We start from the raw sequence: 18,857 nt of genomic DNA on the forward strand, positions 1-18,857 counted from the left end.
TTATTGCTTCACAGGCCAAGTTTTCAAACACGAATTGGGCGTCACGGGCATGTAAATGTGTGCGGACACATGTAAATATCTTGACATCAGAAAGTTTAGAATGATCTGTTTTTTTTTGCAGCCAAGCTGCAATACGTTTTTTACAAATTTAAAGGGGTACTTCACCACAGGCAAAATGGGCCTTCAATAAAACATGGCTGCCTATAGAGTAGAAAGTTGTTGTTGTTGTTTTTATTCAGTGCTACCTGGCTAGAGAAAACAGATTAAAAAAGGGCTGTTGTCTTGCCTTTTGACAAATAGGCAGGAAATCTTTAACACCCATAATGCACTGGGTATGTTGCTGTCCAAAGCCACTCCCACCAGTCTGCTATGAATACGCTTACCAGAGTCAAATACTGCTTTAGTAGGAAATACTTCTTAGCAAACTATTAGTCATAATGGTGTCGACGTGCATTGTTCCCAGGTGCAAGAATTCAAAGAGTAAACGTTTAGCAGGAATGAGTTACTTTTGGTTTCCAGTGAAGGATCCAGAGCGTTGTAGGTAGTGGCTAAAGGCCGTGATGGAAAATCTAAAAAAGCTGTGTTTGTTGTCAACATAACCACAGACAGTGTTTTAGGCGGGTGGGAAAAACTGAAAGAAACTGCCGAAGTAAAATCTGTTGCCATTTTTTTCATAATGCTCTTTAAAGGGTAGACATAGACATAGTATGCAACAATTTCAGTGATAAACCTACTCTAACAATAAGTGTTGTTAGATTTTTCATTGTTATTATTTTAGCTAGTAGTGAGCTCCAAAGCTGATGAATTACCAGGAGTGTTTTGGGAACATCACGTTGAGTGTTTATGTATGTGCGTGTTTTGGTCAGGCACTTGGTGCCCATCCGTTGGCATGGCCTAATCTGTCCTTAATGAAAGTGTGAATCAATTACCACTATCTCCAGTTGGCATGGGCAGGCTGAACTTACTTGCAATTTAAACGCAGAGCAATTAATTCAGCACAGCTGTTACCCTCAGATATCCCCACACAGAAGACTGTAGAAACACACACACACACACACACACACACACACACACACACACACACACAGAAGGTTTTCTCACTTTTTGCCATCATACATGCAAAATTTGATACGATTCTGCAGAGATGCCAACAATACATGTGCTTTTAACTCTCAAAAGTGTGCTACACACAAGTCAGCTGTATTTTCTTGACAGAAGGAAGTGCTGGCAATCTCTTTACATTGCGTGAGTCTTGTAATGCATTTTCATAAATTTATGTTAGCACTGGCACATGTAGCTTTATCGTAGTATAGCAGCCTACACCTCCTACCATTTTAATACTTCTATCACAGCTCTCGATTTTGAAATGTCATTTGACGTGGGTGCTATTTTTGATATAAGCTCTTGTGTAGGTCTTTAAAGAATGCTGAGGTTGATTTTCTTTGCCTATATGGGGCAGCATATTTGGGTCATGTTGGGGTTTTATGTGGAGTACACAAATATTTCATCCGGATTAATAAAAATGTCTTAGAATTATGCATTTCACTTGATGTATTAGTAACAGTCTCGTTTAGCATTTTTGGCAGTTGTTCCACGGAACAATCCAAATCCAAATCAAGCTGATATTTACTGTTTCTGACAAGCTTCTCTTCTGAGACAGTGTTTTGCAGTTATGGCTTGGCTCACTGTTTACAATACCATTTACATTAATTAATTTAGCAGATGTTCTTATTCAAAACATCTTACAAATGAGGAATACTAGGGAGATGGAAACACTAGAAGGGCCACAAAACAAAGTTGTGTGTGTGTGTGTGTGTGTGTTATATTATATATACTGTTTTATTTTTGCTTTTTAATAGCTTGATAGAAATTAGACCAATTGTACAAATAATATCCATAATGAATTTACCAATAATAATGTATGTGTAATAGTGTAAATAATATCTTGATGTGTTAAGCACTTTTAAAATGTTTCACTTAAGCATGAATGAATGTTAGGTAAAATGTTGGATAATTCATGCAAAGGAAACAAATATTTAAAATATATGTTTTGTTTGCTTTTAATTCATTTAGTTTGATATTAACAAAAATAATGAAATATTTGGTAAAGTTATTCTACCAGTGAATGTAATGAATTTGCTGGCATTTCCTTATGAAATTATCTAACTGGCAACTGAATACTCGGTGTTTGATGAGATGAAAGAAATTATGATTATTAATGATGAATACATCTTGTGTGAATTAATTATTAATTTATTAGTTTTTCATTTATGTTTCTTGGTTTTTGACTATTGATGTGTTTATTTTGTTTCTCTGTTTCTTCAAAAATATATATTCCCCTACAAAAATAGATATTAAAAAATGATTTGTATGAGATGGTGAAATCATGATATTGTACAACTTTGAGCATATGAAAACACAAAGTTTAAAAAAATATTTTTTTTACCATCTTATACAAATTGTCATGGAACAAAAAAAAAAATCAGAAAATTTCTGCAAGGAAGTCTTGTTGGTTAAGCTAGTTAAGAACACTGGCCCTGACCCACACAAACATCCAAAATTCAACAGAAGCTGGTCTTTTCAACAGGGCTGTTGTGTAGTATAATGTGAAATGCTAATTTAATTAACCTTTCAAATGTATTGTGTGTTTTCACCAGAGGAGTGATTGACAGGAGATCAGGGAGCCTGTGTGGCTGGATTCACTGCTATCACAGCAGGATAAGAGTCTCACTCTCTACCTCTCTCGACCTCTGCTCTCCTCTCAAGCCACAAACGAGAGCCGTGATTTGTGCTTCTGTAATGTGCTTCTCAGCCTAAGAGGCATTAGCAGCGTGATCCATCAGATGAAGAGTGGCTCTTATCATCAAGGCACCAACCTCTGGTCTCCTTCTGCAGCCCACAGAATCATGTTATGTGCCTGTCAATTATATTCATAATCATCAGAGTCGAACGGCTCGCTAAGAAGCCAGTTATTGGTCCGCGGGGACATATATGTGCCAATAGTTACCCTGCTTAATGCATGTGCGAGCTATTGAACACCATGTTGTTAAGACCCTGAATCTTTTTCATTGTACATGAGTGTGTGACTCTCATCACATACATTTTCCAGCCTTGTTTTTCAGTATTTAACTATTGAACAAAGGGCCATTCAAAAAAACCTCACAGACTGACCTGTAACATCTAAGGCAGATTTCCCACAAGTTTTAAAGCATGTAATATCCTCAGAAAGATTTACACTAACTGTTACACAAACCTCCTCAAAGATTGCTGCTTCTCATATATGCGTGGGACGCATACTGCCCAGCTTCTGTATTTGCTGTGAACTTGTGCTCCTAAGCACAAAATGTAAAATATATGCGATCAAAAAGAAAAGTATGTGATGAAACATTCCTTTGCATTGATCAAAATATCTCAAAGGAAAAGCAGAAATCAAAGAGAGCCTTAAGAACAAGATTGAATTGGGTAGAATCAGAATAATCCACTTTAATGATATTCTCTTTTGTGTTTTATCAGTTCACCTTCTCTGACTCACACAGGCTCAGAGCGAGAGGTTTTTTGAACTCTCCACAACATGCTGTTCGCTCATGTTAATGATTAAAACCACTGCAGCTCACCACGAGTCCCATGCTGCTGTATGGTCCTAGACTCCCCCCAAAATGGGCTCTCAACCCATTTTAACCTCAGGGTTTAGAGCTCCTTAGACGGTCATATCAGAGCCAGCATCAACGCTAGCTTGGGAAAGCATTGTGGGAAAATGCCACAGACACTGTGCCCATGTCTGGAGGAAATGTTTTGCATTTTTTATTAATGGATTATTTGGGTTTACCGTCACTGTAAATCCTTGGTTGATTCATGTTTAATCCATGGTGGATCGTTCAGTTTTATTCACTATGTTGTTTGCATGCAAAATGCATTGCAAAAAGAATGAGCCTTACATTTCTGGTTCGTTCTATAGATCCAGCCATCCCTTTAGAATTGAAAAGCGTGCCAGAGCCTGAAGACACCTGCAACCTCTCCATCATTGACCTTATGTGTTCTGCTCTGGGTTAGAAGTCTGTTGGTGCTATTGGGACCCCAGAACTTCATTAAACTCAAACATGTAAAGATGCACTTTGGTTTTGGAGAACCAACTCAAGGATTGATTTCCCTGCTGCAAATAATGCTTAGTTTTTCCTCTTCCGCTGTATTTTCAGTGATGAATTCACTTTGAGGATGTTTTCTCTTTTTTTTGAGTTGCCTAAGGACCCAGTTGCGTGTGTACAGGTTGTTTGGAGACGGTTATACATCAAAACTTGTCTACAGATCCATTGAAACATGCATTCTTGAGTTTAGCCCTTTACAAAATGGTTTATCACAGAACTCCAGAACCGCAGGCCAAAAAGAGATAAAGACAATCCATGGAGTAGAAAATATTGCTGCCGCTACAAGTTTATATAGCTGGTTACTGTCATTATTTTATGTGGCACCAGACAGCACCATCAATGTGATTGAGATTTTACTAGCCTATTAAAATATTTATGAATGTGATAGAATGAAAATTAAACAAGGGTTTGGTGCTTGATTCAAGTTTGAATAACAGACTTGGCAGAAATTAATTCTAAAAAAATCTTTTACAAATATAAAGTTTAGTAGCTTTTAATGCTTTATATATAGACTCATTCATAGCTATATTTTGACGGCTCAGTTTTGCTTTGATTTATCCACACGCTGAACCTCGTGGTTAGTTTGGCTTTTGAGATGATAAGTGAGATGGAGACATGACGTCAGTGTGAATCGATTGAACTGCATTTTGGGGAATTAGGGGCCTGATTGCTTTTGTGTGTATCAGCCTCAGTTCTCACAGCATGAAGACTCAGATACACTCTCTCCTTTCATGAAGTTCTGATGAGATTTCATGCAACTCTATGAGGGAAGACTCATCAGCCTCTTCAAATAGACTGAACTCGTATTACAACTTGGTCCTGAATAAAGCAGAATAATTATATATACATTTGGATGCCAGATAATACTTGGATTAATAATTAATTCATATATTTTTATTACATAAATACTCTCTGAAATACTTGATTCTGAATTGATTTATCCAACAGTCAGATATTTCCTAATATTCTCTGTCGTCCATATCAGCGCTGTACATTAGTCTTCTCATCTGGGTAACTAAAGCCGGCTTTTGTCCCTCGTATCACACCATGGACTCATGCTCTCTCATTTTATACAAATGCAACTGCTGCAAGATCTAATTTATTATGGTGCCATTATATAGTATATTATATAGACTATACTGAAATACATTATATAGTGTATTTATTAATTAACTTTTAATTTTAGGTTTTAGTAATTTTGTGTAAATTTGTGTAAACTGTGCTTTAAATTTCAATGACCAAAAATAATTTTTTTATAGTTTTAGTTAAAGCATTAGTTCACCCAAAAAATGAAAATTCTGTCATTAATCACTCTCCCTCGTGATGTTCCAAACCAGTAAGACTTTAGTTCATCTTCGGAACACAAATGAAGATATTTTTGATGAAATCTGAGAGCTTTCTGTTTCCCATTGACAGCGGACACTTTGTTGCTCTAAAAAGTTCATAGAGATTGTAAAACTAATCCATATTAATTGAGCAGTTTAGTAAGAGACTCGATCACATATATGATGAACAGAAATTAGGCTTTTATTCACATATAAACATTGATCAGCGAACATAAACAGAAGCTCAACCGAACCTGTGGAAGCTCAAACGTGCTGCGTAAAACGAGAATGATCCTCATTGGTTCACAAGTCAAGCGAACATGCTTGAGCTTCCATTTACCACAACTGATTTGTGGGTTGGTGAATGTTTACATGTGAATAAAAGCCTAAACTCAATCTGTTTATCATATAAAGCCATCGTGTCTCTTCAGACAATTTTAGACTAAACCACTCAATTCATATGGATTAGTTTTACAATCTCTTTATGAACTTTTTGACGTGCCAAAGTGTCAGTTGCATAGCTGTCAATGGAGGGACAGAAAGCTCTCAGATTTCATCAAAAAGATCTTCATTTGTGTTCGGAAGATGATGTAAAGGCTTATGTGTTCGGAACGATATGAGGGTGAGTAATTAATGACAGAATTTTCATTTTTGGGTCAACTAACCCTTTAACAACACTGATTAACAGAAGCTTTAAGATAATATACTGGTAAAATTATAAAATAATTTCAATGGTCATTTCTGGTCAAAAGGTGCAGTGTAATTAAGTAATTTTAACATGCTTTGGTTTTTAAACTGACATTTTTCCAACATTGATGCAATATTGACTTGTTTTTGAACCTAATATTTCCTCAAGAAGTGTTATGATCTGCTGGTTTGTTTGTATCTCGGGGACACTGTAAGAATGATGTAAAACTGAACTGAATAGTGTCTTGTTTGTGTATTTCAGCATGTCAGAGATCAGCGTTGATTCACTCAATGATTAGTATGTTGTTTGTTATTGAGAACCTTTGTTTATCCCATGAATTTAACATTTTTATAGACTGACGCTGGTGTGTGTTTGCTACAAATTCTGAGCCTTAACATGGAGGATCACACACTCTGTGTAATTTTATGATTCATACTTTGCATTTAGGAGTTTGGCACAGACCAGCTGAACTGCTGCTTGAGTGCCGAAACCACATAGTTCTCATACAAATCCTGGTCATAAGCCAAAGTTTTGTGTATGTGCTGGAGCTCAGAGCGGGACAACAGCTGGACCCACTGCCCCAAATATGTCTCTGCCAAGTTAAACAAACGAATAAGTGGCTTTGGGCTCCAACGCGGCAGCATGAAAGATGACACTTTCCAGGAAAAGGAAGGTTCCTGTGCCATGTTGAAACCCAGTGTCTTGCCTGTGCCTGCTGGTGGGTGCAGACATTGACCAATGGGTTGTCCCTGTCTCTGTCTTATCAGTCGCGCTGCAGACGCTCACCTTGTCAACGGCAGGCTGAAGAAATGCCTCGAGCACCTGGTGCTATCTCGACTCGCGGCCGGCCCCCTCTCTGTCTCGCACGTTCACGGCATAAGAGTGGGATCGCTTTTAAACATCCACCGCTATCGGACTGCGCCTTAGCTGGTTGAAGTGAATTAATTGTCAGTTTTATCTGGAAGTGCTCTCACCGAGTGATGTCATGTCACATTAAAGTGTAGGTGAGGTACCAGCGGTTACTGCACGCATGGCGGGATGCAGATGCACCACCAGATTTAATACAACTTTCAAAATAATTACATCTTTGATCATTCATTTGCTCTATTAAATTAGGTTGGAAGTGTTTAAAAGTGAAATATATATATTTCTTAGTATATATACAGGGTTTCTGTGGGTCTTAAAAAGTCTTAATTCACCCTTACACAAATTAAGGTCTTAAAAAGGTCTTAAATCAGAGCATAAAGTTTATAAAGTCATGGCATTAAATGTTGCATGCATCTTCCTCAGTATTTTTGTCCTGTTTTCCAGTACAAATATCTAAACATCTTTGATCCATTTACTTGAGATGCAAATGTAAAATGAAGTCTTGATTAAAACAAGAACAAATATCTGTAAATGAGTAATGAAAACTTGCCTTTGGATTAAGTTGATTTATCTGAGCCCATTGGCAGATATTTGTTCTTGTTTTAATCATAAACTCGTTTTATGATTTTATGATCAAGACTTTATATTTTGCATCTCAAGTAAATATATCTTGATATAAGAATCGTTAGACAAACATACTGAGGAAGAACATCCCTTTTTTTTGCGGTGTGATCAGAAGGTACAGGAAAATAGATTTCCATATTCTAGTGGTTGGGAGCAGAGGGATTCAAGTACTTTTTATGTGTAAAATTAATTAAAAAGTAATAGATATCTGTTGATAGTTTTGTTTTAATACGCCAAAATGTTGCTAATAGAACTCATTGTGTTCCACCCTAGACATTTACATTTAGAGAACATACTGATGTATTGATTTCCCTTCAGTTTGAGTCTTGAAAAGGTCTTATAAAGGTCTTAAATTTGCTTTCATAAAAACGGCAGAAAATGTGCATATATTAATATTTTCTCAGATTGTACTAAATAAACATTACATAATTATTCAGTATACTAAATAGAATACTACATATATGCTAAATATATATTTAGCAGGTTAAATCAATATTTCGTATTTAGACCCTTAAATTTAATTCAACTTTCATTATTAGTATATATGTGTGTATATATATATATATATATGAATACATATGGCATGCATGGCAGGGTGTATTTTGCATTACCATGTTGCACTCCAAGCAAAATACCTCATTAATTGTATTGATTGCTCTTGATAAGTGCTGTAGATTTATTTCATCCCAGTTGGGCTTTTATTGTCGAGGCTGCAGTGTTAGTGCATTATAGTTTACAGTTAATTGAATTCTATTACTTGATAAGCTCCCTCGTTTCCCCTGAAAAAGATTGATGTTGCAGCTGTTGCCTGGTAATGCAGAGTACATTGAGCGAAGGCCTCCGTTTAATTTATTCACTTACTGAGCGTATCAGAAGAGGCAGAGCGCACCTGACTGGCAGCTCGGTTAATTCAGCTTACTTCCATGACTCGATGATGTTTCCGCCACATTAGTGGGACAAAACAGAAAGTCGCCACATGAGCTTTTGAAAGTCCTTCAATCAGCTTTGCTCTGGTTTATAGGCACTCTCAGTGCGGGGTTGAGATATGGGATGTTTTTTTTGTTTTTTTTATTCAAAACAAAGTAGGCACCACTCTTCCGCTTATTAAAAGAGGCTCTGTAACATTTGTGTCCTCTCAGCCTCCTGTCTCTCAATGCCTAAACAGTTTTGCTTGTGTATTTGTTGATATATTGCCAATTGCTGCTGTTTTGCTTTAAGTGGGCCTGAGTCTCGCTCTTGTTGCTGTGGTTTCGCTCTCATTCCTAATGTGTCTGTTCTCTAACTCCCTTGACTCTGTGAAAGAGTCTTGAAAACGGCGCAGAAATCGTCTCTCACCCCCTCCAGATCTGAATGGCGCTTTTTTATTATGTGGTCTGCTTCTCTGTGATTAAAAAGAATGAAAGATAGCTTTGTTTAAGAGCGAGTAAATACATTAAATATCTTAACAGCCACTCTTTGTTTGTCATAATTATGCTGTTTCCTCTTAGCCTGCTGGCCACATAGAAATATAAAATAATATGTAGCATTACAACTACTTGCTGAGAGCTACTTGTTACTAAGTGATTTCTTTCTCTCCATGTCTCTATAGTGTTGCTGAGGGAGGAGGTGGCTCAGTTACAGGAGGAGGTGCACCTCCTCAGACAGATGAAGGACATGTTGAGTAAAGACCTGGAGGACTCGCACGGCGGCTGTTCGGCCGACACGCTGTCCGCCGCCGAGCTCAAGGTGCAGTTGGGGGAGAAGGAGCAGGAGCTGGAACGTGCCAAGGAGGCCTTACAAGGTCTGAACCCCAATCACAAAGCCAATATTGCAGGATTACCAGAGAAATCCCCCCTGTGTGCTGTTCAAGCGCTTCACCCTCCCTAGACACATCAATACTGCCTGAGTTTACCCAAAATCATTGTTTCAGTAACAGGGATGGATCACAGTGGTCGGCCAAATACCATCTAGTCAATTGTGTTTTATTTGTATATATATATAGCATGCAATAATTTTTTTTTAGTTTAACGCGTTAAAAATATTTAACACAATTAATGCAGCATCCATTTTTTTTTTCATCCTCCTTTGGCTAGCGGTACATTGTATGATCACAAAAAGCAAATGCTTTTTTAAACCATTCAAGCACGATAATACACAAAAGAGAACGTAGTGCAGTACTGGTGCGGATCTCTAAATCTCCTGTCTTTGTGACACACACACGACTCGTGCGCACAGAAAGACGCTTCAGACAGCGACTTGAACAGGCAAAAAGAACGGACAGACCTGCTACTGTCTATCATTAAGGATAATCAAAGAAGAAAAAGAGAAAATGACTCACTGCTCTTGACTGAATAACTTGAAAAACTTTTTGTGCGTTTTGACAGGGCAAGTAAAAACCTGAACTGGGCCAAAATAAAAAAATTTAGCCCTGATATATTGTAGGGCATTAGCCTGGATGCCAGCCGAACTTAGCCCCGCCCACAACATTTTTAGGTCGGGAAGTTCGGTCTGGACTCGCTCCGTTGAGGAGCTATTATGCCCGAACAAAAATTGTTCGGACCAATCAAATTGTCAGGGCGGGCTTTATACGATGATGGACAGATGAGCAACGTAACGTAATCATCCACGTCACCAACGAGCGCTTGGGTTTAATTCGTTTACAACAAAGATGACTCTCGCTGGAGAATTGTTATTTCACGAGTTCACACTTACAAATAAGTCAGATAGAATAAATGCATATTTGGCATGCTGTCCGAGGAGAGGCTCCGGGCGTGAGAGTAAGTGGAGGGATGCTGAAAACTGTCAAGGAATGTTAGGTGAGTTGACATAGTGAATAAGTATATGCTTCCTCTCATGCTGATAGGGTAGACCGTAGAAGGCAATTGTTTGATGACAAGTTGATTGGATTGATTATTTGAACGTGCTCCTCTCGAACTTTGTTTATAAAACATTATGTGTAGAATCCGCCATCGCGTCTGTTATAGAAGATATCGACAGCGCATTCATTTTAAAAGAGGAACAGAGAACCGCGATCAAGGCATTTGTCGATCGGAAACATGAATGAAAAACATACGTCACTTACTCCGTTGCTCTGATTGGTTGTAGGTCTATCCAATTGAGTGCAGAGGCATTTTCCTTCCTGGTTTGGTTGATACACGCCCCATAATCAAAGCTCAATGGAGCAGTATCAGACTCATATTCTGACTAGAATCTGAGTATGACGACGTCAGGCTAGTAGGGCATAGGGTAAATGTGACATTTAGTGTAATGGGTTTCTGTGAAGATTTTCAAGTTCACTTAAATTAAGTTGTTTTAAAGCCTAACAAATGTTACAATTGATAGCTTTTGATTATACTGTAATGCTGAATGGCTAAAATTGAGAACAAAAAAACTTCTGAGACATCAGTATGATGATAAAAGATCAGTATAAAAAGCAGTATAAAAACAAATATTTAAAATATAGGCTTCTGTCTTTATGTTGTTTCAACATTAGTTTGGAGATTAAATGTGAAATTATTACAATATAAAAAAATATTTAAATCTTTAATGTTAGGTGCGATTAATTGTGATTACAGAAAATAGTCCGATTAATAAAAAAATGTAATCGATTGACTGCATATATATATATATATATATTACCAGAGAAATCCCCCCTGTGTGCTGTTCACCCTAGACACATCAATACTGCCTGAGTTTACCCAAAATCATTGTTTCAGTAACAGGGATGGATCACAGTGGTCGGCCATTTCTCAATATATATATATATATATATGGCCATTTCTCAATATATATGTATATACAGTGGAGGGATTTCTCAATATATATATATATATATATATATATATATATATATATATATATACACACACACACACACACACACACACACACACACACACAACCGGTCAAAAGTTTTGGATCGGTAAGACACATTTTTGTGTGTGTGTGTGTGTGTGTGTGTGTGTGTGTGTGTCTGTCCTAGTATTCCCTACATTATGGGGACCAAATGTCCCCACAAAGATAGTAATGCCAGTAATTTTTTATCTTGTGGGTAAATTTTTCAGTCCTCATGAGGAAAACAGCTCATAGATCTTTTTTTGAAAAGTAAAAACGCTGAAAGTTTTCTTCGATGGGTAGGGTTAGGGGATCGAATATACAGTTTTTAATTTAATACTGTGAAGCTGCTTTGATACAATCTGTATTGTGAAAAGCGCTATACAAATATACTTGACAGTTTGTACAGTATAAAAATCATTATGTCTATGGAAAGTCCCCCTTAAACATGGAAACCCAACATGAGAGAGAGAGAGAGAGAGAGAGAGAGAGAGAGAGAGGTTACTTATCTTATCTTATCAGCTATCTGTTTATCTCGGGTGTAATGTGCTTTTTTAGTGTATTTGAGGGACTTGTATAAACAGAGGATGTAAGTGCTAGAAAAAATGGTTAGTGTTGATGCACAGTGTGATTAATTTAAAAGTGTTTATCAATGAGTTCCTGCAGTGTGAACTGTGGCTGCTTTTAGGAAGACGTGTGAAAGAAGGGTTTTTGAAATGTGGTTTATAACAGTGGTAAACTGTTATGCGCTGACATAAAAGTGTCAAAGTAACTCTTTTGTTTTAGTTGTAAAGTGATGACCAATTTATTGTTATAGTTGGCATTGGCAAGTTTTTTTTTGTTGTTTTTTTTATTAAATAAATTCCACAATTCCTTTATTCCACAAAGATGCATTAAATTGATCAAAAGTCACATTAAAGACCAAATCAGATTAAAATGATTTCTGAAGGATCATGTGACACTGAAGACTGGAGTAATGATGCTGAAACTTCAGCTTTGCCATCACAGGAATAAATTACATATTAAAAACACATAAAAATAGAAAACCATTACTGTAATAATTTTTCACAATATTACTGTTTTTCCACCCCAAACTTTCGAACAATAGTGTATACAGTCTCAGAGGAATATTTGTATTTCTTAGATTTAATGAAGTTCTCAGATGTTTCTTTTAAATTCCTTTGGAGAGATAAAAACAGACATAAATGAGAAAATTGCTAACATACAGTAAGAGTAAATAGCTATAAACAGCATAGCACAAACAATTTGTTTACGGAAATTGTAATGCTAATATTCATATTAAAATCTCTTTTGATCTCAGACTTTGGTATCTTGACAATCAGTTTAAGACATTGTTGAGCTCTCATCTGAATCGCTTAAGGAAACACAGGATGACACTCTAGACATCTTGCATTTTTCTCAAGAACAATATGAGAAGCAAGAGACTTCTACATTTGCTCTCCATTTAATCTCTTTTTATGAAATGGTTGTGCTGTCTTTCTTAAAAACAAGTGGCATTTGGTTTAATTTTTTGCAATCTAACGAAATGACATTTTTACATTTATTAAGTGTGGCATATGTTTTTAAAATAGATATCTTCAGTCAGTCAAATGGATTATTCTTTTGTCATATTTCAGTCTGTACATGACTCAGATATGAAAATGTTGGGCAAAGTAATTGATAGAAATGACATCAAATTGTTATCAACATTTTTGAACACTTTTAAAAGAGATCTACATTGAAAACGCTGCACTCAAAATTGTGACACTTTACACTAGGTCAACCGTGTTACTTGACACTTAGTCATTTAGTTTGTAATGTAACACCTGTAGTACCTAAACAGGAACTGGAGCAACCTGCCAGTCCATTACAAATATTTCTCATGCGACAAACTGCGTCAAGCTGAGTTTTCAGCAAACAAAAGCATTTATCAGATTTGAGTCTTTTTGGCCCCTCTGGAGAAAAGTGAGATGGGGAGAGAGAAAGAGGTGATGGATGGTTGGGTGCATGTGTGCTCATGAATGTCAACGGCTCTCGTATCATAGTGGAAAAACAGGTTTGACTGTTGAATGAGGAGCCTCCTTCAGTTTGAGGGGGAACGAGACAGTTACCTCAAGTCAAATAAATGATTTACTTTTTACAAGCAACAAGACAGCAGACCTCAGAAAGCTTTAGATTGTAAATTAAATGTTAATAAATGATATGGAATTGTTATGAGGTGTTACGCCTCACATTTCCTCTCTAATTAAACAAAATGCATTAGTTTAATGTTAACAACACGCATGTCTTTTTCCCCTGTGTGGGATGTTTATAGTGGGGCTGGTGCCCCCTGGAGGCTGTTTTGAGCAGTACACGGCACAATTTTTAACTACAACACCACAGTCCTTTATTTATGCCACTAATAATAATAATCATCAAAAGATGCCTAACAAGACACTGGATTTTGACTGTTTATTTTGTACACGCACAGGGTAATCCATCACTTTGTATGTCCACAACTCTTATCTGACAGATAGGGGTCAGAGCACAAACTGCAGACGCGTCATTCAAGGACACAAAGCCTTTGTGTGTGTGTGTGTGTGTGTGTGTGTGTGTGTGTGTGTGTGTGTGTGTGTGTGTGTGTGTGTGTGTGTGTGTGTGTGTGTGTGTGTGTGTGTGTGTGTGTGTGTGTGTGTGTGTGTGTGTGTGTTGCAGCCACAGTACAAAAAGTCCAAATGCTAAAATGTGAATGTTATGATGTAGGAGGCACTCGGTTGTTTATATACTTACAATGTGCTAAAAGTGAATATTATTGCTGCATTTCTGAATATGATTGTGTATGTTTGTGTGTAGCTATGAAGGGTGATCGGAAGCGGTTGAAGGCAGAAAAGGCTGACCTGGTGAACCAGATGCAGCAGCTCTACACCACACTGGAGAGCCGAGAAGAGCAGCTCCGAGACTTCATTCGAAATTATGACCAGCACAGAAAGGTGTGCATGAAATTCTCCACTGACACTTCGGTTCACTTATAATTTGCTTAATGCGTGTCATCTGAAACAATCTTTCAAAAACGAAACTTGCCAATCCTTACTTTATCTAATTATTTAATCGTTTTTCTCTTTTTGTTCAGGGTCGCACTAGATAATTGTAAATTTGAAAACAGTGATACATTTACCATTGGCTGACATGATCTTAAAGACAAATTTTGTGTTAGAGGAAACTTAGGGAGGAACTTCATTCTTGATACATTTGACAATATGTTGACAGATCCACTTACAAACTGATAGTTTTTTGAGCTGAAAGAAAAGGAGTGTGTGTGTGTTTACATGTGTGTTACGGACTGATGCTGACTGCTGTGCTACAGGAGAGCGAGGACGCGGTAAAGACTCTGGCCAAAGAGAAGGACATGCTGGAGAGAGAGAAATGGGACCTGCGCCGGCAGACTAAAGAGGCCACAGAACAAGCCAGCGTCCTGCGCTCCCAGATAGACATGAAGGAGAACAGAATCAAAGAGCTAGAGGCAGAGCTCACCATGGTGAGATAGCATCTCTCTTGATCTTTCTCTCTTGCAGACGCACACTTCCACTTCCACTTCCCACAATGCCATAAACACTCACACCTCTTATCTTGTCTTAACTCATCCTCTTGACGGTTTGCATCTCTTATCATTAGAGGCTCTTGAATTACCTCTCAGTGGCTCTGATTGCCGATATATCAGCCTCAACATTCAGTTAAGATCCACAGATGGATCATGGAACCCCAACTGATCTGCATTATACAATTTTACATTTTGCTGGATTGGCATTACAATGTGCAAACATATGTATGGGCACATGCAGTCACACAAAGATCCCCATGAAGAGGCACATGGCTGTCAACAGAGCAGTAATAGCATCATTACTCACTTCATATGCCTAATCTGTTGTGCCTGTGTGCCTCACCACTATTCACATACATTATCTCAAGCATACTAATGATTTCACTCCCACTGAGATTTTGAAATCCACTGTTTTTCCCCCTGAGCAATCTGAGGGGCAAGATGTTTTATATCCTTTAACATCTATATACTGAGTAATGGATAAAAAATGTAAACCTTATTGATGTACAGGGGGGGGTCCAAGATTTTTGTGATTAAACTTTTTTTTTTATAATGTTAGAACAGTTAGAATATTAAGTAATAAATAATATCTGTTATTACTTTTATAATATATTATATATTATAATATATATTATAATAATATATGTTATTATATATATATATATATATATATATATATATATATATATATATATATATATACACACATATATATAAATAATAAAATCTATAAGTAAAATCTAAATATATATATATATATATATATATATAGCATAAGTTATATCAATTATAAAATTATATAAAGTATGTAAAGTATTTTTAGGTCACTAAACAGACTCAAAATTGTGACACTTATTTGTACAGCTGGAGAACATGATCATCTGGTTTTACATGAACTTGTGGAGTTCAAATTAACATTGATACACTAATAATATCAGTTGTAATGAATTTTTTTAATGAAATATAAAAATCAAAGTATTTTAACTTTGGATCCTCTTAATTATAGACCCAACTGTATAAAGGTTCTATAGTGATCACAACTGATGTTGTTTTTGTACCTCAGGCAAAGCAGTCTCTGGCCACTCTCAATAAAGACGTGCCAAAGCGTCACTCGGTGGCGATGCCATCAGAGCCGGTGGTGAACGGCAGTCAGGAGTGGGTGATGCAAGCAGACCTTCCCCTCACTGCGGCAATCAGACAGAGTCAACAGACCCTGTACCATTCACACCCCGCTGACAGGCAAGGTACAGGCCTACACAACAGCAAGCAAAAATACGCCACAGGTCTTCTTTAGTCCGCTCACCCGCCCGTCTCCTGTCTCCACAGCTGCTTTGAGGATCAGCCCCTGTCACTCCCGCCAGCCCTCCGTCATCTCCGACGCCTCGGCTGCCGATGGCGACCGCTCATCCACCCCGAGCGACATCAACTCGCCCCGCCACCGGACTCACTCCCTCTGCAATGTAAGAGCTGCCTGGCACCCCCGACCAAGTAAACAGCCTTCCCAACTTGCTTTTATCTCCACCTTCACTCTTCTCAAATATTCAGTCCCTGCGCTGCTCATCAGCATGGCTTCAGGGGCACGTTTTGTGTTGATGGTGGTTCATGCAGATCAAAAGATACAGTTTGTACCTGTAAGAATTAGTCGTGCTCCACAAGACTGAACTGAATGTGTTTGTTTTGCACATTTGGCTTGTAAAGACCATTATTTTGTGATTATTTATAAAAAATATTGAATTAGTTAATTAGTTGAATTCAGTTTTAGTTGAATTATGTGCTTTTGTCATTTTTATTAGGTTTTGTACTTTTTTTAATTAGTCTATTTAGCTTTAATTCAGCTTTAGTAAATTTACTAAGTACAAGTAGTTGACAAGGCAACATTACTAATTTTCATTTTTAAGTTTTTAAAGCTTTAGTTTTTCATCTATTATTTATAGGGATGTCCCGATACCACTTTTTGCAGAACGAGTCCGATACCGATACTGTAATTTTTGGTACTCGCCGATACCGATACCGTAACCGATACCTGAATTTTCACTGCATTTGTAATTTTTAAATGTATTAGTAGATAAACCAAAAGATTATAAATCATATTAGTTGGCTTAATTTGTTCATCAAATATATATATTTCTTTCAGTTATTTTCATGCTTAATTAAGCCTGCTAAAATGCATTGTATGAGCTTCTGTAAGCCTACTGTCACTGTTCATTCTATTGCTCTATCATATTTTATCTTTCATTTAATAGCACAGCACATATTTAGAGCTGCTTCAGCAGGGCTCAGTGCTGAGGACTGGGTCAGCGGTTCAAATGTTTGTCAAAACCAGTGAAATATCAATTATTTAATCCAATTTTGATACTACAACAAAAACTAGCAGCCTAATTAATGTGAATTTAAAACAAGTAAGCAGTCAGTAACAAAATAAAAACAAACAATCGAATTACAAATAGGACAAATATATACAATATAGAACAAAGAAAGGCTACAAATGAAATAAACAGTGTTTTTAGAGTTTTTCGGGTATCTAACAGTACAGAAATTTGAATAAAGTAATCAAATGTGAAAAAAGCATATTCATTACTGTATGAATTATATATAGATGGATATTTTCTAAAGTTGAAAAGGGTAGCCTATTTAGTCAAGAGCAGTGAGTATTTATTTCTCCTTTGTTTGATTAGCATTAAAACACAGAAGCAGGTTTATCAAACTGCTGCCCCTTTAAGACCGAACGCACAGACCGCACTTGAACATGCTACGTTAATTTGAGATATAACCGACTTTGTTTACTATAGGATACTCACCAAGACGGGCGTTATTACATTGTGTGTGAATTCATCCGTACAAGCGCAAGACGTGAAAGACAATTTAATTCAGTATTCGCGCTGAGACGCTGGTTTGTGGGGCGCGCGCTTCGGATGTTTGCGTTCATGAAACTTCTTAACCTGCACACGTCCTGTAATAACGTAGGGAACCACTCGTTATACTTCAGTCAGGTAACAGTTCATGTTTTACTTTACTTAGGCTACATATACGATTTAGTTTTCATCCAAATAACATGTGCTGAGTGAACGATCAGCAATCAAGAGCATTCAACAGAAGTGCGCTCGCTCTCTCGCTCGCTCTCTCTCTGTCTCTCTCTCTCGTCAGTTAACGTTAATAATAAGCTAAAGCTACATGCCTCGTTTAATTTCGTTGCCATTGACATCCGACTGAACAAACTTTCCACTGATGTCTCGTCTGTTTAAACTAAGGCATGTGCTCGACCAGCTCGCGCGTCTATGCCTCAGTTCACCTCGACAAAGCACTCGCGGCGGCCAGTTTCGTTTCGCAAAATGGACCGTGGTATCGGTGCGTGGTATCGGCGAATTTTTATGAGTACGAGTACGAGTATTTGAGGACAGTATCGGCCCGATCCCCGATGCCAGTATCGGTATCGGGCCATCCCTAATTATTTATATTTTATTTCAGCTTCATTTAAATTGCCGGAAATAGTTTTTAATAGTTTTCGGTTTAGTTTTAGTTACCAATAACAAAGCTGGTAGAAACAGCATTAAACATTAATGCGTGATGTACCAAAATGCCCAGTGACCAACCATCCATTTTATAATAATTAATATGGGATCTCCATATGTGTTAGAAGATTTTTGTCATTTTTATTAACTCTTTTTTTTTTTTTTTTAGCTCGTAAAAAAATTATAATAATTAAACCAGTCTATGCTGGTTTGCTGGTCTGCCAGCCTGGTCACGCTGCTCTCTTTGCTGGTTTTAGAGGGGTTTTGGGTCCAGATTGTCAGACTGGGAAACCAGCTTAGACCAGCTTAAAC

At 37.3% G+C, this 18,857-nt stretch overlaps 1 protein-coding gene across 7 annotated transcripts in view; it reads left to right on the forward strand.

Annotated features, from left to right (window-relative positions):
• kaznb (kazrin, periplakin interacting protein b) overlaps nucleotides 1–18,857 on the forward strand; it is an 86,622-nt gene that overhangs the window by 57,132 nt on the left and 10,633 nt on the right. For 4 of the 7 annotated variants that reach the window (XM_082155169.1, XM_082155172.1, XM_082155170.1 and 1 more), the window contains 5 exons: nucleotides 9,235–9,426; nucleotides 14,292–14,428; nucleotides 14,803–14,973; nucleotides 16,100–16,280; nucleotides 16,363–16,496. In XM_082155169.1, the coding sequence (XP_082011295.1) occupies nucleotides 9,235–9,426; nucleotides 14,292–14,428; nucleotides 14,803–14,973; nucleotides 16,100–16,280; nucleotides 16,363–16,496 (815 nt within the window). Of the gene's footprint in view, nucleotides 1–9,234; nucleotides 9,427–14,291; nucleotides 14,429–14,802; nucleotides 14,974–16,099; nucleotides 16,281–16,362; nucleotides 16,525–18,857 lie in introns of those variants that run through there. The other 3 variants (XR_014201867.1, XM_082155174.1, XM_082155173.1) reach the window with 2 other exon arrangements.

Source organism: Leuciscus leuciscus (assembly GCF_965113295.1).
Source record: "Leuciscus leuciscus genome assembly, chromosome: 23".
In the NCBI taxonomy this organism is placed as follows: domain Eukaryota; kingdom Metazoa; phylum Chordata; class Actinopteri; order Cypriniformes; family Leuciscidae; genus Leuciscus; species Leuciscus leuciscus.